A 24,343-nucleotide genomic window follows, 5' to 3' on the forward strand; every position below is an offset into this window, starting at 1 on the left:
GAAATTGCAGCGTGTGGTTGCTACGACGTGCAGATTTCTACGTCGTGCAGTCTACTCAATATGGGCTCATCAAAATAGTGGCCACGTATTGGGCCAGTGTACTGTGGGCACTGCAGTGAGAGGTTGTGCCACGGCCAGGACGATCGGGAAAATCGTCGGGCTCTTTCCCGAGTTACAGTCAAGTAGTTGGTAATTTAACGTGGTCTCTGGCCTCGTTATGGACGAAGAGATTTAGCGCGCGAAGCATGGTAGTACCATGTTAAGGTATGGTTATCGACAGTAGACGCGGCCGGCATGTCCGCAGTGACAGCAGAGCGGGCAGTGATCGGGTGCACACCATACGTGTCTCTTCCTCGGGGAGTTGATTGAGGTGATGGGCGGCTGGCTTCATGGCGGCAACTAGGCTACGGAATTCAAGAGTTCCAGCACTCGGGTGCCGGCGCGGAGAGGGACGTCGACGGCAGATGAGAGCCACGTAGGTCATCCCATCCTGCTTGAGCTGCGAAAAACCAGGAACTCATCATAACTGCTGGATAGGCCCTCAGACGATGTCCGCAATTCAGGCTACTTGAGACAGCGTTGAACCTAACATCCAAGGCACTTATTCGCGTACAACGGCTCCGATGGGCTTTGGAAGCTTGTCGGAGTCTAGCGCCTGTATTTGTCACTTCAGGGAAAGTACTAGGCGGCAATGTTGCCGAGTGCGCATTTCCAGCGTCTTGCTGATGTAGCTTCTTTTAGGAATTTCGCGACGGTCATGACCAGTTTACGAATCAGTCCGGCGTAAATCTCTTGCCTCAAATTGCGCATGAGAAAACACGCTTTCTTATCCGACCTGTCTGGGTCGGCGTGCAAACGGACGGTTAATATCTTCCGTAAAGATCGTGATGTGCTCAGTCCATAGCTGCACAAACTTTTATATCATGGTTTTATCCGGCTTCTTGCTCACGGCCCTTGTGAATGTTTGTATGAAGCCCCCGCAAAGCAGCTCCCAGGCTGTTATGCCGGAGTCTCGTTTTTAAACCACATCCTAGCGGTGTCTATTAATGAGAAATAGTCGTGACGCAGCTAGTCGCACTTTCATTTGTTACATGTAGCGATTTACGCTTCGGTTAGCCAGCTTTCCGGATCTTAAACGACGATCTATGGAAGAACGGTGGCTCCATTTGCTGTTGCAGCGTGATCGTTACTCGCAAAACAAAGATTGTCATTGGGACTGCTGATTCGCCCATGATGTTCCTGGTATTCTCGGCCACATGAGCTTACTCGTGCGGTAGTCGTATGTTGTGGCAAGCTCGCTAACCGATGACAATGTTCACGTTCTTTTAATGGCTCGCTGGGTGTATCCGGTCACAACAAGCACCTCTACCAGATTCCATGTTGTAGTGACGGTGGACAATACACTTGTAAGAACCTTTAGTCACGCAACTAACTTATCGGGGCACGGGAAACCAGAAAACGAGTTACACTCGGGCAGAAAGCTAGTTGCGAGCGTAGACGTCAACGTATGTCGGATATTCATGCATGATTCGTTGAACATTGTAGCCCAATCATTGGTGCTTGCAAGCCTTCAAGAATTCACATTGGTATTTATATTGCGCCTGCAATTCGACTACGAAAGGTTCGACTACAGCATAGAAAAATTGTATAATTGGTGAGAAAGATCCAGAAGGTTCTGATACAAGCAAGTGCGTCATGCGCTGAGCGGTACCTAACATTTGTTAGCCGGTGAAACGCGTTCACAGGAAAAATATATACAAGTAAGTGTGTAAACATGTATGAAAATTTTCTTGTCATGACAAACCTTTGTAGTCATTTGCGCGCAGAAACTTTTGTCACATTAGGCTAAAAAGATTTTAAAGGTGCAGCTAGAGACCAGTCCGAGTCAAAGCAGACGACTTCCGAGTGGATAAAAAGCTTTCCATTAAACTTCAGTGTCTCGCCACAATAAAACAACTAAAAATTTTCCCAGTGGGGAACCATGTCGTATAATCTGGTACTGTCGCACTATCGTCATCGGCTTATATTGTGGTATAGAACAAACATTTTCGGTATGAATACACGCGCCAAAGAGCAGTGAATGCTTTGAACAAACTTTCAAGCAGGTACTTTTCATACCCGTACGATGTAGTTATGCATTGTCGTAAAAGCATCTGCAAGTGCTTTCTCTGGAAGGCAACTTTGCTTTTGGACCTTGATTAATGGGAAAATTTACTTAGTTGACAAGAATACAGTACCTCCTTTCTCAAATACTTCCTAAAGAGAGATTTTTCATTCTATTTACGCTGCAACACCACTACGAATATGGTTCATCAAAGCTTCTTAGCTGGTTCACTGTCAAAAGACCTGCACAAGAAATTTCTCTGACCAAATGGGTGTCAACGATCTTTTGTGGACATTTCCATCAACCCTCTAGTTACACAAAGCACAATATTGCAGCCCATTAAGGTTTCTCTTGAAATCGGTTTGATTAAGCAACGTTCACCAACAACATACTTCACGGCACAGTGAGCACTGGCCAGAACCTGCAGCACTCCAAATACTTTTGGTGACGAGGTTTTCTCGCGAAATTTAGAAAAACCAGACGGCATCGTTCACATCTTGCATTACTTCTGGCACGCATGCCTATCGCATGTTTCTTTGTCTGCAAAACAATATCTGGACTGCGTACACTCGTACGGTGTTTCATCCACGTGCTTTGTTCGGCGGTGACGAAGAAGATTTGAATTGCTCATAAAGAATCGATCGCAGATTTCGCAAATGAAAGCCTTGTTTCCACATTGCGAGTCTACATGTCTCTTGAGGTGATATTTGTTTTCAAATGATTTGGCGCATTTTTGGCATGCATGGCGGTTCTCCTCTGCGTGAGTGTGCTCATGTTTACGGAGATTTGCCGGCCGCGTGTATGTTTTACCGCATGTTTGGCAAATGTAGGGTTTCTCGCCTGTATGCGTGCGCTGATGGTCATATAGGTGACCAGACTGCCGGAACGATTTTTCACATATTTCGCATTTGTAGGGTCTCTCGTCTGTGTGCGTGCGCTGATGTTGAGTTAGATCATGAGCCCAGTGGAACTGTTTACCACAGGTTTCGCATTTGTGTTTTTTGCCAGTGCGGTTGCGGAAATGTTCTACAGATTTAGACATCTTCACAGACGATTGATCACAGGCTCTGCAAATATGGGTTGTGTCATCCGTGTGTTCCTTGGCGTGTCCGTGTAAGGCATTCGGTCTGCTGGAAACATTGCCACAGACACCACACAACTCTCGTTGTTCCCTTCCTCCGGTTCCAGGAGCATTCCTGCAAAGACACGGACAAAGAAGGTGAAAACGGCCGGCTCTTTTTACGACAGGACAAAAACACATCTTGCCAATTGAGAGGTTGACAAACAATCCTGCGGTAATGATAAACCGACTTTCTAATCCTTAGCGGGAACTTGCAGTAGTTAATTTTGGCGCTCGATTGAGGCTCTAGGTTGCCGTAAACTGAACACTGCGGCCTTTGATAGTACATCTGTGTGGCTAAACTTGAATATCAGAAAGACCCGCACCTGTCTCACATAGGCTATACATAATGTAATAAGTAAAGCTTGGTTTTGGTATTTCTTGCTACTCGGACGGAAAAGAAATGGTAAGGGTGCTTAGATAAGAAAGTTAGCAGATATAACCACGATGATATTTTTCTCTCACTGCACTAGAGCGGCTTTCTTGCCGGTATAAGCCATTGCGATTAGCCGTTTGAGGCTCCACATTAAGAAATGGAAATGACGCAAAGGCGAACTATTCCCTTTAATTGTGACAAGTGTAGGTGGAATTAGGTCCTTCACATCGAATACAATGAACAACTTGCGGGTTCAAGATTGCCTGCAATGTTTGTGTGAAGTCATTTAATATTTGACTCGCATTCGAATTGCACACCGTTCCTACCGAAGGTATTGTGAGAATGATACACACGCAATCATTTCCCCCATCCGTAGCAAGCAAAGATACATCAAATGCTTCAGTGTTTTCATGTACAATGGATGAAATATGCTACCGAAGAAGTTAGTATTTTCTTTTGTTTTTCTCGGTAAGATAATGAACAATGCAACCGTTGAGTTAAGGCATTGCTGGTAAGACATCATTTTTACCGTTAAGCGAAGAAAAATACAACGGGCAGAAGAGCAGAGACAGCGCGTATGGCGCATGTCTTTTGTGCAGCCTGTTGTTTATTTAAGTATCTACGCTAAGCACTAGATGAAGATTGGTCGCTATTCTTGCGTTAATAGCTTTTTACTTGTATACTTTTATTTATTCTTGTAATGGTTTTTTACATGACTCATGCATTGTTATTGTTTGGCTCTAGTCGTTTGGTGTTACCTTGTACGTCGTTTGTAATCATGCCAGCTTGGCCGGCATCAAGACCGGATTATTAAATGAGGAAATTAGAACTAACAAACAATCAAATTTCGTTTAATAGACCCAGTTAAATGCCGGCAAATTATACATCATACCAGTTTTTCAGGCTTGCAAGTGGGAAAATTATCAAATCACTAAATTTAAGATGACTAGAAGCTTAGAATTTACAAGGTTAGCTAGATGAATATATATATATTGCAGTTTTATTAGCTGCATCTTGCGGAGCATCCTAAGGTGGCGAGTTTCTTGATATTCGTTTGCAATTTGCTTGAAATCGGCACAATGTGTCCGAGGAGGGGCGAATGATCTACCAGTAAAACAGAATACTTCAGAGCGCTATGTAATACATGAATTCTGAGCGTTTTAAATGTGTCATTTGGTTTAGGTATTTGAATCATTCCGGTGTTTTCATTAAGATATAAATATGTAATTATGTACATGTGTTTGCCAACGTTTTCTCAAATATTTCAGGAATCTAAAATGCAACTGCTTCAGTTGTGGTACTATCACTGTTCTTTAAGTACCACAAGCTTCAATACTCGTAGAATGTCTCGCCATGAACATTCATTTCACTTTTGCAATGTACTCACATCGCACCATTTATCCCTCGCCCAAGTGCGTCAGTGCCAGCGTAATTCTAACAGAAATGTTACACAAAAACCCTGTTTCATGTCACGAGATTCGGCTCCGATGAGCGTCACTCCTTCACAATCTTTGCATTTTCCCTAATGGAGAGTGAGTAAGCAGGCTAGAAAACTGCAAGTGTACCACACGTGCAGGCGTGTTACCAGGATGTAAAATCGGGCGGGCTTGTGTTGCTTCGTGGTTGCAGCTTGAGGTGTGGGTGTGGAGCGGACACTGGTGTCCGGTCGCGCTGTTTAAACCAGCAAGTATGTCAAGGCCGGCTGCTCCGGCTGAACGCTCAAAACGGCCTGTGCTGTACCTGTTTAAGCCATAAAAGCTAGCCCCCCCCCCCCCCCCCCAAGGAGAAATTACCGAGTGGAAGCATCATTGTCATATCGGGTAAACATTCCTTACCTTTCTGACTTGCTCTTTAATATAACTTTTCTAAATGTGAACTTACGTGGTGCCGTCCTTAAAACTGGCGGCTGCTTTCTCCTTGCCAGCGCGGCTTGAGCTGGGCCTTACGTTATCGATGCTCCTGACGGACCCCAGGTGCTGGCAACTTGTGCTGTCATTGTCAGTGGCACCTGCATGGCATAAAAGTATAGTAAAGGTGTTAATTTGCCGTAGTGCAGGAGCCATTCATGTGAAATGGACATTTCATGCTTCTGGTTCAAGGCAAGAAGCTTTTAGTGGTAGAGAAGTAGACAAAGTTTACCGGAGTGCTTCCGTACGCGGTGATTTTTCTTTTTGCAACTATGCCTTGAATGAGTGCAAGAACTTCGTGGTGATGAAAAAGCCGAGCACCATCAACATTGCGCAGTGTTCGAGTCTTGTGGTGATCATCACGTTTTGTCTCAAGCCAGGAGAATAACATGTGCACGGCAGTGCTCGAAGTGAGGAACGTCATGTCGGTCTCCTGTGCGTGTAACCCTTGACCCGTTATATTTGCTGTGCTATCCTGTAATAAGCACAATAGTTGCCTAACAAAGTTCCTGCTTATTATTCATCTAATATGAGCCGAAGATTTGTTAGTTCGTACTGAATCTTAGCTTCTACCGGTTTGACGTAGGCCCTTAATTTATTGACCTTCTATGACACATAGGCGCGTCATAGAAATACGTACTCGCCTTTCAGGAACTCGTTACCCAAGTGCCATTTGGTGACTCCTGTAGCTGAAATTCATAACCACTGCAGCTTTGCCACCTCATTACGAGTACTAAAACGGCCGTTGTCACCAGTGTTCCTGTGTAAGCCATCAATAAACTACAGGGCTACTTTCAAGAAAGAATGCTCAATGCGCATAGGAAGGAGTCGTATAACAGACAGTACATTAGCTTGGCAAGACATGCGGGACTGGTAATTCACGGGCAATGTCTTTAAACTAAGCAACAAAAAGCCTCAAAAGCACGGCGCAGATTTTCTCGTTACCGAAGGGTTAGAATTTTCAAGTAGCGGCACCCTCATGGGAAATCGTTGGGTACTGTGATTGTTTATCTTTCAATACGAATAATGCTTACGTTCAGAAGCATATAGTTGGGATATTTGGTAAAAATTTATAGCAACAGAGCGCAAACATCTACCCAACAATTTTGTTTCTCCTAGCGTTACATTTTCATTACCTTTTTAAGGTTGTTTATGCTGCGTCTGTCGCTTGGCTTGCTTGGTGTGAAAAGACTAAGAGCTGCCATATATACTGTTTTGGGCTTCCTCTAATTGCGCGCTGCAACTTCTGCATTCGGCCGCAGCTGGATATGTCTGCTGCTCGTAACATGCTATTGGTGAACAATTCTCACACTCTGCCTAAAACGTAGCAGCGCCATTAAGACCCGTTGTTATAGACATCTGACGCGTCACACTAATTACACATCACACAGCATTCGCATCAAAGCAATTGCTTTGTCAGCCAGCTTGATCGGTTTGAGGGAGACATTATCACGATGATAGCAGGTCAAACCCACTGAGATTATGCTGTGCAAACAAAATTGTGCACCGATGTTCAAGCGATGATTACATTTACAAGTGAATTAATCACTGCATGGAATGTACATTCTCGGGTTCAGTGCTTATCTTGGAGCGTGCTTTACCAGCCCACGGATAAAAAAACAACTTCATTCACAAACTTGTACTGCACAGGTTTTGTATGCATTTGCATATATTCAGATGAGCACAAATTTCTTAGTAAGGATAGTTATAAGCTGGCTGACGCGGAAACCGTCTTGGCCGCGCTGGTTAAGTGCATCTTTATACGCAATAAATGTACCGCTACTATGGTAACCGTAGCGGCTATCTGCCATGTTTGTGGGAAAGGCGAGTGACAATCGCCTACGTACCGTCGACGTTGCAAGTCTCGTCGGCCATCGGCGTGTGCTGCGTGTTCCTCTGGTAACGCAAGGCGGCCTCGCAAAACCTGCAATAAAATATCGGTCAGACAGTTTCTAGCTATGACAAAAAAGCTGCAGTTATGTTTTATTAAAGCAAAGGTCGGAAAAAGAAAAGTCGTGTTTTGTAAAGGCGCTGCTCGCGATGGCTCGTTCTCATTAAATGCCGACTATGCTGGCTGACACAGGACGAACGGCACACCCGTGGCAATACATTGCGCAGAACGCTCATCCGCGATAGACGAAACGGCGCATTGACTTGCACGAATACTGTCAGTTTAACCGTTGAAGTACTTACTATGTGTCCTATGTAGTTTGCTATTTAAAATGCTTGCTCCACTTGCTACAGCGGCAGAATCTTAACAGTAATTTCTTAATAAAATGTTTTAAAGCATGTAACATGTTTTTATCATCAATAAAACAGGTTGAAGTATTACATTGACCCTGTGCAGATGGTTTCTGCAATTAGAATGCAAACCTGCGCTGATATTAGAATAATTAGCATTTCTGCCTCCCTGAGGCGATTCGGCCACGCTGTGGTGAATGTTCCGTTTTCACGCCAATTACAATCATGAGTCATAGATCCGTCAGCTATGTGGAATATATCGAATTTAAAGTAATATTTCAAAAATTTTGGCTCAAATGTGTTGCTCTGAGGAATACAAGCAGATTTCTGCCTCTTAGCCAAGTAATAATTTGAATATGACTTCGAAAGAAATAATGATGATCTAGAATGAAGTTAATAAATATTTGTTTTCAAGCGATTTAAGTTTGCTTCTGTGTCACTCGCATGAGCCTGTCTAACAATTATTTGAAGGATGAAGTTTATCGTGAGAACGGCATGAAAAATATCCTGACTGATGCAATGCTTAGCAAGAAAATAGCTAAAATACGACGTCCTACTGCATTTGCTCACAAATGGTAAATCGTACCGTAGAATACTGTGACATTCCACTTATTTATCGCTGTAGTTTAAAGTCGCCCCAGTTCCCTCTTTGGAAAGAAAAAGCGATTTATAATCCAGCAATCTTAATTTAGGTTGTCAAAAAATATTAAAAACAGAAGCAAATACTTTCAATGGCCACGAAACTCCGAACGAGAAAGTGTGTTTTGTTTTAATGCGCATTTATTGCCCTTATCAGCACATGCAAACTGAAGAGCAATCATTGTAAACCAAGTTGTGGCTTTTCATGCACCGTGCTTACTTTTTAAGAAAAAGCCTTGTGCGGACACTACCAATCTTGTCAGGCCTTTTTGTTTTAATTGGGAAATGACAGTATTGTGGTACAATTTGACAAGTTGTCTTGTAAACACGGTTCCGCACAGCAAATGTTCCCAGAGGGTGATACTAATTTCAATGTTTTTCACTCAGTGAGTTAATTCGGGTTTAATGGCGCAAAAGTGACTTAGGCCATGCTGCGCCAGTCACAGGACAGTATAAGATCCAATGTTAAGGTAGGTATAGCTGTGTTTCCTTAAAGTCGATGTAGATAATCGGTTTCACTTAAAAACTGGAACAGGTTAGTGAATGGCACTAGTGGGTCATCGCCCAATATTAAGGCAGGGTGCAGAGGTATATGTAGGTGATACAAATTTTTGAAATATTTCCGCCTCTGTGTTTCAGTGTGTGGGCATAACATAATGATGTGGGTTACTGTGAGCGTTTCGTGACATTTCTCGCATGTTTCTGGATTTTCGTTTCGAAGTAAAATATTGTGTGTTAGATGCGTGGGTCCAATTCGAAGTCGACATAACATTACCTCATAGAACCGTTCTTGGTTAGTGCATGATTTCCACTCGCGAAGCAGGGGTTTAGTTATATGTAACTTCTTATTTACGCACGAGTTCCATTCATGTTGCCATTTTGATGCTAGGGCCTTACGAACCGCTCTGATACTGTCTTTGTATGGTAGTGTTATGTGTGTTATGCTTTTGTGCGCTACCATGGATGCGCTTCTATCTGCAGCTTCATTCCCTGCTATCCCAACATGGCTTGAGACCCAGCAGAATCGTATGGTTCCTTCGTTTTTCTTGTTGAATACTATGTTTAAGATATCGCCAAGCAGGGGTTCAGACACGGAGTTTAAGTCAAGGGCTCTTAGGTCACTTAACGAGTCGGTATAAATGATAGCATTCTTGTGCTTGTCGGAAGTAATTTTTTTAACTGTCATGCAAATCGCATAGACTTCGGCGGTAAAGATTGAAGAAAAATTATTTATGCGAATGCTATTTTCCCAATTTTTTGTTACGATCCCGACACCTACGTATGCTTGTGCTTTAGAGCCGTCAATGTAAAATTCTGTGCAATTTTTATATTTTTCTTGGATAGCTCGGAACTCTTGTATTATATGTTCTTGTGGAATGTCTTTTTTCTTTATATGTGTTAACGTCCAGTCACACAGCTGTGTAAAATTGCACCACGGGGGCAACCTTGGTGGCCTTTCGGCAAGACCATCATAGATCTGACAATATTGTTCGTGTCTTAAGATGAGTGGCCGAATCATGCTTGGTTTATTTGCGTAGTGTATTCGTGATTGGGCACTGTGTTACGATGTTGTAGCGTATATGTTGTGGTGATGACCGGATTCCTAATACATAGCAAAGTGTAAGTTGTGCGCTGCGGTGCTGTAATGAAGGCTCATTAGAGTCAACGTATAAACTTTGTACAGGCGATGTCCTGTAGGCATCGCTCGCCAGTCGTAGGCCAAGATTGTGAACTGCATTAAGTCGCTTAATGATTATGTAGGACTGCCTAGCTGCACCATAAACTACACTACCGTAGTCGAGGATGCTACGTACAAGGGATCGGTATATACGTAGTAGACATGTTCGGTCAGACCCCCAGTGCATATGTGATGAAACCTTGAGGATATTTAGCGCTTTGTTTGCTTTAATTTTAGTTGCGTTAATGTGGGCCAGGAAGTTCAGTTTAGTGTCAAACGTTACGCCTAGAAATTTATAGTGTTCTTTGACCGGTAGCGTTGTACCATGCAACGTGAGAACTGGATTGAAGTGTAACCCTCGTTTCTTGGAGAAGAGAACTGTAACAGTTTTGTCTGTTGAAAGACGGAATCAATTTTTGTCTTTATTTGAAGTAGTAGCTTAGCGCAAAAAAACCACAGACACAAGGAAGACAGACAAGTCCTTGACAGACAGTCCTTGTCTGTCTTCCTTGTGTCCGTGGTTTTTTTGCGCTAAGCTACTACTTCAAATATGGACGACCAACTAGCCCAACAGTCAACTCTTCTACAATTTTTGTCAGCCCATTCTGTAAGGTTATTTATGGTTATTTGTAGTTGTCTTTCGCAAGTGGGTAGACTTGAGGCGCGGCAGCCACTTGCAGATCGTCGACATATATAGCTTGCATAACAGAGGATGGTACGATCTGATTAACAGAGTTCATTTTGATTATAAAGAGTGTCGTGCTCAGAATACAACCCTGTGGAACGCCATTTTCCTGTGTAAATGTGCGTGAAAGTACTGTGCCGAGACGCACCTGAAATGTTCTATTTGCCATAAAATCAGATAGACAGTTCAGCATTCTGCCACGCACTCCCAAGTCAGCCAGGTCTCTTAATATTCCATACCGCCACGTGGTATCATACGCTTTCTCTAGATCGAAAAATACTGTGAGACAGTGTTGTTTGTGTAGAAACGCGTTACGTATTTCATGTTCTAGTCGTACGAGGTGGTAAGTTGTCGAGCAGCCCTTTTAGTATCCGCACTGGTGCACGTCTATTAGATTCCTTGATTCAAGGATGAATGTGAGCCTTATGTTTATGATACTCTCGTAGGATTTGGCTAGACAGCTTGTTAAGGCAATGGGCCTGTAGCTGCTTGGGGACGTTGTGGATTTACCTGATTTCAAAAAATGCACTATAACTGCATTTTTTCAGTCTGTGGGCATTATTCCAGATTCCCAGATCTTGTTGAAAAACTTAAGAAGTGTTTCGGCTGATGCTTGAGAGAGGTGTGCCAACATTGTGTAGTGGACATGGTCAAGACCTGTTGCTGTTTTTTTACCGGCAGAGAGAACCCTGCTCCATTCTTGTATTGTGAGGACGTTATTATAAGGTTCATTTGAAGCCCCAGTAGTGGGCAGTTTCTGTTTCTCCGCCGACATTTTATATTTGAAGAAATCACTTGAGTAGTTTGCTGAGCTTGAGACCTTGTAAAAATGTTCGCCTAATAAGTTGGCCTGGTCGTGCAGAGTTGTTTGTGTGCCTGGACATGTGAGTAGCAGTATTGTGTATGATGTGTACTCTCCCCTAAACTTCCTTACCTGGTCCCACATTAGTTTTGACGTGACCGTAATATTATTTGAAGATAAATAGTTTTGCCATGATGATTTCTCTTCCTGCATTCGAATAAATCGTGCTTTGGCTTTGGCCTGTTGAAATTTAAAAGGTTTCTATAAGTGGGGTGCCTACGTAGGATTCCCCAGGCCTCATTTTGTTTTTTTTTTGGCTTCGGTACGCTCGTTCGTCCACCAGGGATTTAACTTTTTGTGTACAATACCGGATGACTGGGGTATTGCCTTTTCTGCTGCAGAGATTATGAGTTCAGTGATTTTTTTATTAAGTTCATCAATGCTTAGTTTTTGTGAAAAGACAACTTCCAGTCTCGCGTTTTCCGTAAAAAGCGGCCAGTCAGCGAGCTGTAATTTCCACTGACGTGGCCTAGTGAGTAAGGTTGGTGGTGACGATAAAAATTTGATGATTGCGGGCAAGTGGTCACTGCCATAAGACTTGTCGATGGTTTCCCATTTAAGATCGTTAAAAAGAAACGGTGAGCAAAAAGCTAAATCTAAACAACTAAAAGTGCGGGACGTCGGTGAAAAGTATGTCGGTGCACCTGAATTTAAAAGGCAGATATCATTTGATAGAATAAAACCCTCAACCATTTGCCCTCTTTGGTCAGTTTTGATACTGCCCCAAAGAGTACCGTGATCATTAACATCCCCCACTAAAACAAATGGCTCCGGTAATTGACCTGTTATATTTTCTAAGCTTTTAGTGGTAAAATGGGTGTGGGGTGGGATATACAGCGAGCAAATGGTGATGGTTTTGTGAGTTATAACAGTGACAGCAACGGCTTCTATGTGACTGGTTTCGCAACTTCTCTAACTGCAATACCACCCTGCACAACAATGGCTGCACCACCCGAAAGCCGGTTCATCTGAGTACGGTCGCGCCGTACAACAGTGAAACCTTTTAAGATATGTTTGTGTTTTTCACCTAGGTTTGTTTCCTGTAAGCATAAGGCCACAGAAGAGAAGGTAAATAACAGGTCTTTAATGTCACCTAAGTTGTGTAAAAGACCTCTACAATTCATGTGAATAATAAAAGCCATTATGGAATTGATGGGTAAAAAATGGCTTTAACAGTTGAATAGAAGATAGGAAAGATATTAGGTGACGTTGATCTCAGGAAGGGTGATAAAAAGGAGCGATAACCTTCAGCTTATCGCCTTCTTATTTTGGGTGGTTATTGGGATCTTGTCCCTCTTACCGCGCTCAAGAGAGCGCTTGTCTTTCGGTGTCAATGAGACCGGGGTTTTCCTATCAACCTCCATCGCTCTCTCTGAGGCGCTGGAGGACCGAGAATGTCGCGCCGAGACACGTGTCTCAGGCCTTGGAGTACGCTTGATCTTAGGGCCCTGCGTGACTGGTGTCTGCAGGGTCATTGAAGACGATGGAGCAGCGTCGGCTGCTTTCATCACGGGGGCGGGGGAAGTCACTGCGGCAACACTGCGCGTGGGTTCGGAGGGCTCCGGGGGCCTCTGTGACACTGCCCCCACCTGCGTCACATCGGCATAACTTCTTCGCGAAAGGTATGATAGCCGCTTCCTGGCTTCAAAGAACGAAATTTTTTCTTTCACAGTTAGTGCAATGATTTCCTTTTCCTTTTTCCAGCATGGGCAAGACCACGAGTAGGCTGGATGGTCTCCTTTGGAGTTGGTACAATGTGGGCAAGAAGTGCAGTTTTCAGAATGATGATCATTTGAGCTGAATTAAGCCCAGGTTGTTTGGCCTTGGCATGCATGCGAAGCATGTCCGAACCTTGGGCACTTGAAACACCCTCTTGGGTTTGGGATATATGGTCTGACGTTTACTTTTACGTACCCTGCATCCAGAGAGGTAGGCATTATGCTTGTTCCAAATGTAAGTATGACATGTTTTGTTGGGATCTCTTGGTCATTTCTGCGGATGACTATTTTTTGTAATTTTGTCACGTTTTGCTCCTGGAAACCCTCAAGGAGTTCCTCATCGCTCAGGCCAATAAAGTTTTCCTCTCAGATCGCACCCCGGCTTGTGTTCAGTGTTCTATGTGGTGAAATTGTTACTGTGGCGTCGCCAATGCTGGTAAGTTCACACAGCTTATCTGCTTGATCTTTGGCATTCATTTCTAGGAGGAGGTCCCCATGCTAGACATTTTGGAGGCTTTGTATGTCGGTCCGATTATATCTTTCAGACATTTGGCTACCAGGAATGGTGAGAGCTTTCTAACAGGCGTGTTGTTTTCACTGTGTACTACATAGTACTTGGGGAAAGACGGAGGGTTGGTCCGAAAGGAAAATTGGAATGGTACTTCGGTGCGGCATCTCTTCAGACGCCGATCATAAACAACGAATGCTTGTGCTGCCATAGGAAAGTGTGTGTGTACGGCAACAGCGCCGACCGCCCACCACGGAGCCCAACGAGGGGACGCGGCGGAGCTTGTGTCCAAGCCTGCACGACGCCAGCCGTACGCCGCCACTATAACCAAATATGGTGTACCCAAGGTAGGATAGCCACACTTGGTTAACCTTTGCCGCAGTGGAGGAAGGAAGTAAATGGAAGAGAAAACAAGACAGGAAGGATCAAAAAGTGAGAGATAAAAACGAACGTTTGAGGAGAGAGAGACAGGAAGAGGCAACTACCGATTTCCCCCGGGTGGGTCAGTCCGGGGTGCCGTCTACGTGAAGCAGAGGCCAAAGAGGTGTGTTGCCTCCGCCGGGGGGCCTTAAAGGCATTAAAGGCTTAAACACCCGGCTTAAAGGTTTAAAGGCATTAAACACCCGGCATCGGCTCAACCCCCAGGATCCCCCTTTCCCCCGACTGGGCTAGGCCGCGCACGGCTACACGCTCGAGGGTCCTACCCTCGTGTGCTCGGGTACGTGGTGTCGCAACACACCAAACGCCTGCTGACGCAGACGCCCCTGCGGGGGCGTCTGCGTAACTCAGGAACCACGATACCACGTTTTTCACTCAGGAACCACGATAAAATGCATGCCAGAGTATTGAATTGAGCATAAATTTTCACCCGCATAGATTCTGCAACAAGCACGTAAATACAAGGGAACAGCGGCCTTCCTGCAGTGTGCTTTCATCAAAATTCGGCGGTCCCACCTGGGATTGAACCCGGATCTTCCAGCTATATAGCATGCCGTGGCTGGTATGCAGTGCAGTAATTATTCACAAACAAAAAATATTTTCCTCTGCAAGTACGCTTGCTTGATGTTCTGAAAAATCTTATACTGGGCGCTAAACAGTGGACTTTGCGGTGAAAATGGCAATATTTTCGCACCGCCCATGCATTGAAGCGTCTTGACCTAAGAAAACGTCCGATTTCAAAGCTCTAGCTCGCTGTCAAAAAGACCCGTTTTAGGTGGGAACAAATGTACAGATATTATTATAATGCGCGTTGTTGTATTAATAAAAATGCGTGCTGTATAATCAGCGCGCGTGCGCACTCAATGCCAAGAAAGAACGGAAACTAATAAAACTTGTCAATTCAGAATTTCAATTGAAGTGATGCCGCATATCTGAAAAAACGACACGTTTGAGTCCGCCACTAGCTTGACGCTAATGGGTAAATTTTTGGACACGAGCAGAGGCGCCCCGATTACTCCTGCTCTTTCCGCTAAATCATTTAACCATACTAAACCTCACTTACTACGAAAAAAAAGTACATTTATCGAATGATATCGCTACCTATTTTCATGCGCCTCTCAAAGTGAAGTGCACATCTTGCTGGGAAGAAATTGTTGCTCGTGGAAGCGGTCGTGGAAGCGTAGGAGGTATACAATCTAAGTAGGCCCTAACTAGCATATCATTACCAGATGCCAGAATTCTGCTCACTGCTGGGGCACTCTCGGGCTCAGTTGAAATAAAGCAGGTAGCTCTTATCACCCGAAGAGGGGCGCTCGCTTTGTTCTGTTGCCCGTAAATTGCAGAGCTGTCTTCGCTAACCCCTAGCAATACAGAACTACAGCTGCTTCGCTCTTCGAGCGATTATTCGGTAATTAACGCGCGTGCGCCGTGCGTAGCAATAGTTTAGCCAGACCCCTCACGTTGGGAACAGTTTTGTGTGAGTGCTCCAAAGTGGCATATTGCGTCTCACTTCCAGCACGACGAGTGGTGCTGTCGGTAAACAAAATATGCTGCTGCCCACTACGCACATATTAGAGAAATGACCCTTGTTTAGCATACGCTATAGATGGTGGAGGTGAAAGTCTGCACGCTCAAAAGAAAGCCACCATATGAATTGACATTTTCATTCGAATGCATTGTTGCTCCTTATTGCTTCGTTTTCCAACTAAAGGTCGTGGGTTCGAGCGCCCTAACTTAAGCTACATTAATTAACGGCGCCTTAGTCATATTCACCCTAAGTAATACAAAATGTCGTGGGTTCGACTCCTATCAAAAGTAGTGTGTTCGAGTGCCCTAATTAACTCTGCAATAATTAACTGTCTTTTTTGGTATGATTAGGGGCGTCGATGTGGCAGCGATGTGGAAGAAGACGACGAAAGAGCGAGCAGTGGCACGAGCACTGCGATTTTCTGTGCAATCGCAAGCCGACCTTGAAACATAGATCTAAGGCTTTCCGCCTTAAATATGTCCGATGGCACGTAGACTGCTCAGAGAGCGTTGCCAGAATGCGACGTACTTCCGCAATTGTTCACAAATTGTAAAGGGTACCGCAGCATATTGTCACTTTCCACTTCTTGACCGCTGTTGTGTAAAGTCGCGCAAGTTTGCTTTTTTTAAAACGATTCGGAGCCTTGTAATCTAAATTTTAGTAGTAAGAGAACCCTTAAAAACAATACCAGAAATGGTTTCATTGGCCAAACTACTCCGAGCGGGAAAAGGGTGAGCTTGCCCAGAGGTTTGTTTTCTCTTTAAAATACATTGGTCCCCCTTACGCAACAGGCAGTACGACAAGGAACCGTCTTAAGCCGAACTGTGGCTTTCCCTTCATTGGGATTATGTTTAAGTTACCGGAATTTAATGTCTCTGATATTTCTGCAGCAAGTTGGTTAACACTGACATACATGCTTAAATTTACCGCTCCCACACACGAAACGACCGACGTGTGCATAATCTATTGCATCATACACTTCGTGCGGTAATAAGTTAAATACGTTCATCTTTAAGCGCACTGTGGATGAAATATGCCAGGCGATGTTTGTGCTTCTTTAATCTAATTGTTCGAATATACATTTCAACACTGATTGCAATCTGCTTTACTGCAACAGATAACCTGTACATTTCCTTATTTCTCCTGCTTTGGTGGCACATACTTGTTTTCCTTCATTAAAGTAATGAAAATTTTTAGCTAGTACTTTTACCTTGTATATGTTATACATTTGTATATGAAAGTAGGAACAGTTGGGCGAGATTATGTGGTAATATAATTGTAAATCTACCCTTCAGAGGCAGCGCGCCTGGCGCTGTTTCAAAATTAGGTGTGTGTATTCGCATTTATTCTGCTACTTTTGTTGACGCGACTCAGCCAAATATGTGCTACGATTCAATCCACGTGATGTTACTTTGTAAGTCATTCTTAACTCTACTGAAAAACACGGCGAAGGCGGGAGTAGACAAGTCGACTTGTAGAAACGTGGCCTCCTGCTTTCACCTTGTTCTCGGTTTGCTCATTAACTCTACTGTTTTATGTGCTATCTATGTCGCAATATGTACTTATGTAAAAGGAGGTAAATAAGCTACATAAGAAAAATCGATAAAATTAAGCAAATATTTATCATTTTCATAAAGAGTACAGAAATGTTACCTGAAGAAATATATAAATACATTTAGGCAGAATTCTTCTCACCATCAACTTCGACCTTAATGCGACCAGAAGTTCTGGGTACTCGTCCGGAGTATAACAACGTTACAAGCGTAAACTCTTTATTTATCTTACAAAAAGTTGCACTGATTATTATGATACATCCTAATGCCTTATTTCAGCGCAGCTCTATACGTGTTTTCATTTCGCGATATATTGGCTGGTGCGGACAGTGTCTCGTGCGGCATGTTGCAAACGGAGACAGATCGATCGGAGACAGATCGCGAGAGGCAGTGCGCGGGTGACGCCGAGGTACGATTCACCACAGCCGCCGTATTCATTACTTCAGTGTCATAATCCCATTGTCGTCATGCCATCGTCGTGATACCACCCTCGCCGAATCGTCGAAGTCATTTTTTGTTCGGTATTCTGCGGCAGCTATGCTGTCGCCATTGTGTCAGAATTAGGCCATCTTTGTCATGCCATCATTGTCATTGCGTCGTCGTCCAACAGACGCTATCATGCATTCGCTGTCGTACGATATTGTCATCGTGCCGCCTTGGTGATGCGGTCGTCGTCATTATCGCTTTTTCATGCGGTTGCGTTCCGTCGTAATCACGTCGTCATCACGTCGCCCTTGTTATACCATCATCATGACTTTAGGATGCGCCTGTAATTGTCGTCATGCCGTCGCCATTGTACGACTTTATCATTATATCCATTTCATTCCTTAAATATAACATTAGGTTTTGAGGATTTATGGGCCAAATCCAAGATCTGATTATGTGGTACGCCGTAGTGGAACACTAGAGTGATATTAGGCGCAGTTTGGATAATCCTGACATTTTTTTAAAAACTCAAATAAGTTGCCATTTTCCTACTTGAGTTTCTCTATTTTTCTTAAATCGAAAATGGAATTCCTGTAATTTGAATATTATGACATTTAAAAAAAAACACCACAAGGTTTACCATTGTTGTTGCGCTGATTGCAGAGCAAGATGGTTTCTTTTCTCGCATTTACGACCTAGGTAGCAGATCCCCAAATAAAGATTCCTGTTAAAACCAGTACCGTATTGTGAGAAACACAGCTGATACTTGGAGCTTCAGGCATCAGAACTTCAATCCCTCGCACAAGTTCGTCAGTGCAAGCATAACTGAGCCTTAGACGGCGTTCCGTGCCGTCTAAATGAGTTCCTCTATTGAACTGAATTCCTACAGAAGTTTTGCTCACCTAGCATCGTTTCCCGGAATGCCTGATGCTTCCTGTGTGCCCACGTGGCTTGTACTGGCCACAGCATGGTTGCCGCCGCCGCTACTGCTGTAGGCCGGAAGTGTGATATCGGTGCTTCTAATTTCTGTGTTGTGTGCATACCCTGAAATCAAAGGCGCACACTGTATCCCATTCCCTGCCAGGAACCAGAGGGGAGCAGTAAATTTTTGTAAAGTCATTATGGTAATAAATCCTAACAGCACTGCTTCCGTCTGGAGTGCTTCTCTAAATGCAAGCAAGAAAAGCCGGAAGACACAACGTGACGCTACGAAAGAGACAAGTACGCATATTGGGAGTTCTTCATTGTTTTATTTCTTGGTCTTTGATGCCTAGACTAGAGCTTGGTTGATCTTACAAAGCCTGATTTTGTTTGCTCGCTTCTGGTGTTTGGATAAAGCATTATCTCCGCGATACATTACTAGGCGTCAGCCATCGCGTTGGCTTGTCATACAACAAGATTGAACATGCATGTATGGACCAAAAGCTACATACTAGTGTTCTGCTTTTATTGAAAAATTTAACGACGGGAAAACCGCATGATTTTATAGTAAGTTACTGCACTCGTATTGGCTGCTTATTTTCAGTTTCTCTCACTAAGTGTGAAAGCTTTTCGGAAGATCGAGGCAGTGGCTTAGGCAGACGGGAAGTTTATATATGGGGTTTTACGTGCCAAAACCACTTTCTGATCATGAGGCATGCCATAATGGAGGACTCCGGAAATTTCGTCCACCTGCGATTCTTTAACGTGCGCCTAAATCTAAGTACACGGGTGTTTTCGCATTTCGCCCCCATCGAAATGCGGCCGCCGTGGCCGGGATTCGATCCCGCGACCTCGTGCTCAGCAGCCCAACACCGTAGCCACTGAGCAACCACGTCGGGTAGGCAGACGCGAACTTAAAATATACTCCATCTTTCGTATTCCAAGTCATTCGCACAAGATGCGCCACATAACATGTATGTTTACCTCAAACGGCAGGGAAAGGCTCATGAAAGAGAAGATTGTCATATGCCACGCAAGAAAGATTTGTCCTCATCTGTCATGCTGTTGAAAAAGCTATTTTTTGTAAACTGCAAAGCTTTCATTCACAGAAACCCGCATCGTTTTTTCCCGTACATCTGTGGTATAGGCAGGTGCAGGACAATTCATTCCTTCAAGCAATTCAGCTCAGCTTCGGACACGAGGTCATGTCGAGGGCGGATTGAGCGTAGCGCCCGGTTTTTAAAGCCTTTTTTATCTGCAGAAGAAATTGTCGAAATACCACGCACTGCACGAAATCATGTGACCTGCCACCCAGCAGTGTTTGGAGTGGCGCGAAACCCTGTGTGTCGGCGTAAATCAATTATTTGACTGTGTGACGAAAGCGTCAAGACTACCACGTTGAAGGCGATCGTATAGTGGCAACCGCTTGAATACTGCAAGCATTTGACTCGAATTTTTACAAGGGCATTACTGGGTTCTGCTGATGTACTCAATCGAAGTTACCGAGTGGAGCCCGTAGTGTGACGTAATCTCCGCTAAATTATAGCGTTATACAATAATGCACAGTTGTCTTCATCCGCGTCGGCCGTTTTTAGACTCCATCCAACTACTACGACTATATTGCAGGATTTCTTTCTTCAAGTCTATGGTAACAACTAGATGTGCAGCCGAGTTCGACTCATTATACAATCGTTCATTTCAATAAAGAGCTCTGAAAACAAGCATTGCTACTAATGCAAGGCTTTAGGAGCATTACCACTGATTTCATTCGTCGTGACACGGACATGATATGTTGAATCGCAAACCGGGACAACCTGCCTCGTAGTTGCGACAAACACACCTCACATGGCCAGGCAGTGTCTACTGGCGCATGTTGCGTTCTGCCGCTTTTTTGGAGCCCTCTACCTGACAAATGCACATGTTGCTGTTATACGTTTGGAAAATGGGCATTAGGAATTCCTCAAGTATAATCAACGAACCATCTTAGCGGTTAGAACATAATCGTACACATGCGTACAGCCTTATCCACGCAGCGAATATTCTGTTAGACCTTGTCACAGGAAAAACCTAAGTACCGGGGACGACAATTCAAATTAGAATGTTCAGCACAGATTTACATGTGCAAAACTCTGCACCTGAGACCAAGCGGGGATGCTGTTGAAATGTATCGTGTGCGATACCAGACATCACGGCTTCCTCAATCACTAGCAAGGTAAGGCGTGGTACACCAACATCTGAATACCTTCCAACACGTACCATAGACGGTGGATGTGCCTTCTGCCGGGTGGTACTGCGTGTTGCGCTGGTGAACCCGAGTGCTCTGAGGATTTCTAGAACACAAAACAAACGAACAGTAAGGTCTGTGGTGGTTAACAGTGGCTGAACAAAGGTTGTTTCTGAGGCAATTTCGGCAAGTTGAGGCAACTCATGAGCACAAGTCCCCTTTTTGAAACGTTTGCGCCCGGCAAACAGAAGCTACACATTACCTTGATCTAATACAATATACTGCAAGCTACGAGATAGAATTCAACAAAAAGTTATTTGGCAAGACAAAGGGCCAAGCTATTACATAGATACCAAGGTATTAGATCAATAAACAAAGCAAGTATCATGCTATTTCAGACAGTGTATATTCAAATAACGACTTGCTCAGTAACCGAACACTTAATGTTACATGTGCGCGGAAAACACGTCTAATACCTGACCTAACGTCTACAAATACTGGCGATCACAGCGATCGCTTTATGAGCAGAACCTGCGAAGGAAGCTACAGGTGCTTGTCCCAAAGCGAACGTTCGTTGATGCCACACCCTATTACAAGTGATTTATGAAGCACAGATGAGGCCACCTACAACAATGGGTGAGCGGGACGCCAGTGCGTACCAAGGATTTCTCTGCTCGCCGCCTCTTGGTCGCCCTTGTACTAGCAGATGTTCACGGGACTTCCAGGAGTCTTCCTGGGCTGGACATGTGTCGTTATACTTACGACAGAACGCTGTTGGTGACGATTACGAGCAGGCCTATATAGTCCCTATCATAAATTTTCTCGCAATATTACCTAGAAGGACATTTGGGGACATCGTGTATGCGAGTTTCTTGTCGGACATCTTCACGCCTAGGGAATGTCGGAATATTATGGGGGTCCAAGGCGTTATCTAGAATGTGGCATAACCTGAAACATGTTTATGTCTATCTTTATATAGATTTCCTCAAATGAAACATTCGTAAAATGTTTTTATTCGTCGGAAGTAGATCTTTAGTTAAATTTTTCTCACCTACAGTACATTAGCATACGCTGACAAACTTGATTACTGAAATCTCTGTTCTGAAACTTGAGCGACCTGCTGACACCATGGTTCCAAATAATTGGAAATAAAGCACAAGCCCTCCTGATTCAGTAATATTTTTGTGTATGTAGCAATAAAGAAAAGGTAGTTCGTCACGTAATGACACAGGAAAAGAAATTAACCAAGTGGAAAGGTGAAAGTTCGCTTGCCAGGCGTGCGTTGAAACTGTCCAGGCTCTGCGAGAAAGTCGCCCCATCGCGCATTACAATGCATTCAACAAACAGCTTCTGTTTTGCAAGCAATAAAGATCGCGTTCTTTCTTAAGCGCCTACTGTGATTTGTCTTCGGGTAAAAAAGTCAACTTACACAACTTATGAATGTGCCAAAAGTAGCCAACGTAGGCCGCTTTTATGAATACACATATTCCTAATTGCAAATAGTCGTCTTAATTCAGGCGCCTTTTCTGAGGGTTCACAAAAACACTTTGAATACGGTAAGAGAACTGACGCAATGTGTGCACAATGACGTTAAAGAAAGGGTCGCCAAGTAATACTCTGCGCATGCAGCAAGTAGCGCAGAACCTAACCTAAGCCATTGATTGGTCCCCTGCAACTATCGAGAAAGTTTGGAATACGTTCATTCTGTAACGAAGCAGACGCGCCCCTGTGTATATGCCGACTGGAGAGGAAGACAAAAGACAGTGCTGTGAGTGGGCACCGCTGTTTCTCCCACCATCGACACCGGTTCCCACTCCTGCTTGCGACAGCACCCGTATCGTCTCTCCGCCGAAGAGCACCGAATCATCACAGAGCAAGTGGACGACATGCTCAAACGTAGAGTCATCCGTCCCTCTCAAAGTCCTTCGTCTTCACCTGTCGTATTAGTAGGTAAAAAGATGGCTCCATTCGCTTTTGTGTTGACTACGGACGCCTAAACAAGATAACAAGAAAAGACGTTTATCCACTGCCTCGGATCTATGACGCTCTAGACTGTTTACAAGGCGCACAATATTTCAGTTCCTTGGATCTACGCTCCAGGTACTGGAATGTTCCAGTGGCCGAACCTGACCACCCGAAAACAGCATTCGTTACACCCGATAGTCTACACGAATTTAACGTAATGCTGTTCGGGTTGTGCAACGCGCCTGCTACTTTTGAGCGTATTACTGACACCATCCTTCGCGGCTACAAAGGGAAGACCTGTTTATGTTATCCGGTGTTTATGTTACCTGGTGCAAGAAAGCTAACCATCTTGGGCCACGTTATCTCAAAAGACGGCGTCCTCCCGGACCCAAACAAGCACCCCGCCGTTTCAGGCTTCCCAACGCCCACGTCAATCAAAGCCCTCAGGGAGAGAAAAAACTTTATTAATGAACGGTCCGGCAGTTTTGTTGTGGTGGCTTCCGGTGGCAGTTCGAAGGCCTTGGACTCGGGCGTCATCTTCGGCTTGCCGGACGGCCCAGAGCTGGTCAGAAGTTTTATTGGCTCATGTTCCTATTTTCGCCGCTTCGTACGCGATTTCGCATCCATCATGACGCCCTTGACAAGTTTACTTTCCGCCAGTATCGGCATAGCAGCGTGGTCACCTGAGTGTGATGCTGCCTTTCAGCAGTTGTGCCACTTGTTGACCTCACCACCGATTCTTCGCCGCTATGACCCTGATGCTCCCACGCAACTTAATACTGACGCCAGCGGAGTTGGCCTTGGCACGGTCTCAGCGCAACGGAAAGCTGGCTACGATGAATACATCGTCGTGTATGCGAGCCGTACTCTAAAGAAAGCAGAATTACATTACTGCGCGTCACAAAAAAGGAGTGCCTCACGATCATCTGGGCACTAAACAAGTTTCGCCCACACCTTCGCGGCCGTTCTTTCGCTGTAGTTATTGACCACCATGCCCTTTGTTGGCTTTGTTCCTTGAAAGACCCGTCAGGCCGCTTGGGACGTTGGGCGCTTCGCTTACAAGAGTTCAATATTTGCGTCATGTACCGCTCTGGTCGCAAGCACTTCGACACTGATGCGCTTTCTCTCTCCCCACTGACGCCTTCCCACTGAGCTTCCTCGTCCAACCCGTCACCATGACCATCACTGACATACCCACAGAGCAGCGCAAGGACCCAACACTTGTAATGTTACTTGGCTACCTTGCGGCTCCGGCTGATGTCCCTTCGACACGAGCACTGCGTAACTAAGCAACCAACTTTTCCGTGTGACACAACATTCTATATCGCTGCAACTACATGCCCGACGGTCGGAAATGGCTCCTTGCTATATCTCGTCATATGCGCTCTGACATCTGCGTGTCTTTTCACGCAGATCACGCGTGTCTTTTCTAAGTCTTTATGCCGGCGTA

The 24,343-nt window shown here is 44.5% G+C and overlaps 1 protein-coding gene across 1 annotated transcript in view; it reads right to left on the reverse strand.

The window, feature by feature from the left end:
- Positions 1–413: 413 nt before the first annotated feature.
- Positions 414–24,343, reverse strand: part of LOC129381598 (uncharacterized) — a 50,869-nt gene continuing 26,939 nt past the window's right edge. Inside the window, exons 6-11 of the mRNA XM_072285169.1 lie at positions 20,961–21,034; positions 18,686–18,827; positions 7,355–7,431; positions 5,482–5,608; positions 2,915–3,300; positions 414–499 (exon numbers count right to left, since the gene is read on the reverse strand). Coding sequence (XP_072141270.1) covers positions 414–499; positions 2,915–3,300; positions 5,482–5,608; positions 7,355–7,431; positions 18,686–18,827; positions 20,961–21,034 — 892 coding nt within the window. The remainder of the gene's footprint in view (positions 500–2,914; positions 3,301–5,481; positions 5,609–7,354; positions 7,432–18,685; positions 18,828–20,960; positions 21,035–24,343) is intronic.

Source organism: Dermacentor andersoni, chromosome 11, assembly GCF_023375885.2.
Source record: "Dermacentor andersoni chromosome 11, qqDerAnde1_hic_scaffold, whole genome shotgun sequence".
In the NCBI taxonomy this organism is placed as follows: Eukaryota; Metazoa; Arthropoda; class Arachnida; order Ixodida; family Ixodidae; genus Dermacentor; species Dermacentor andersoni.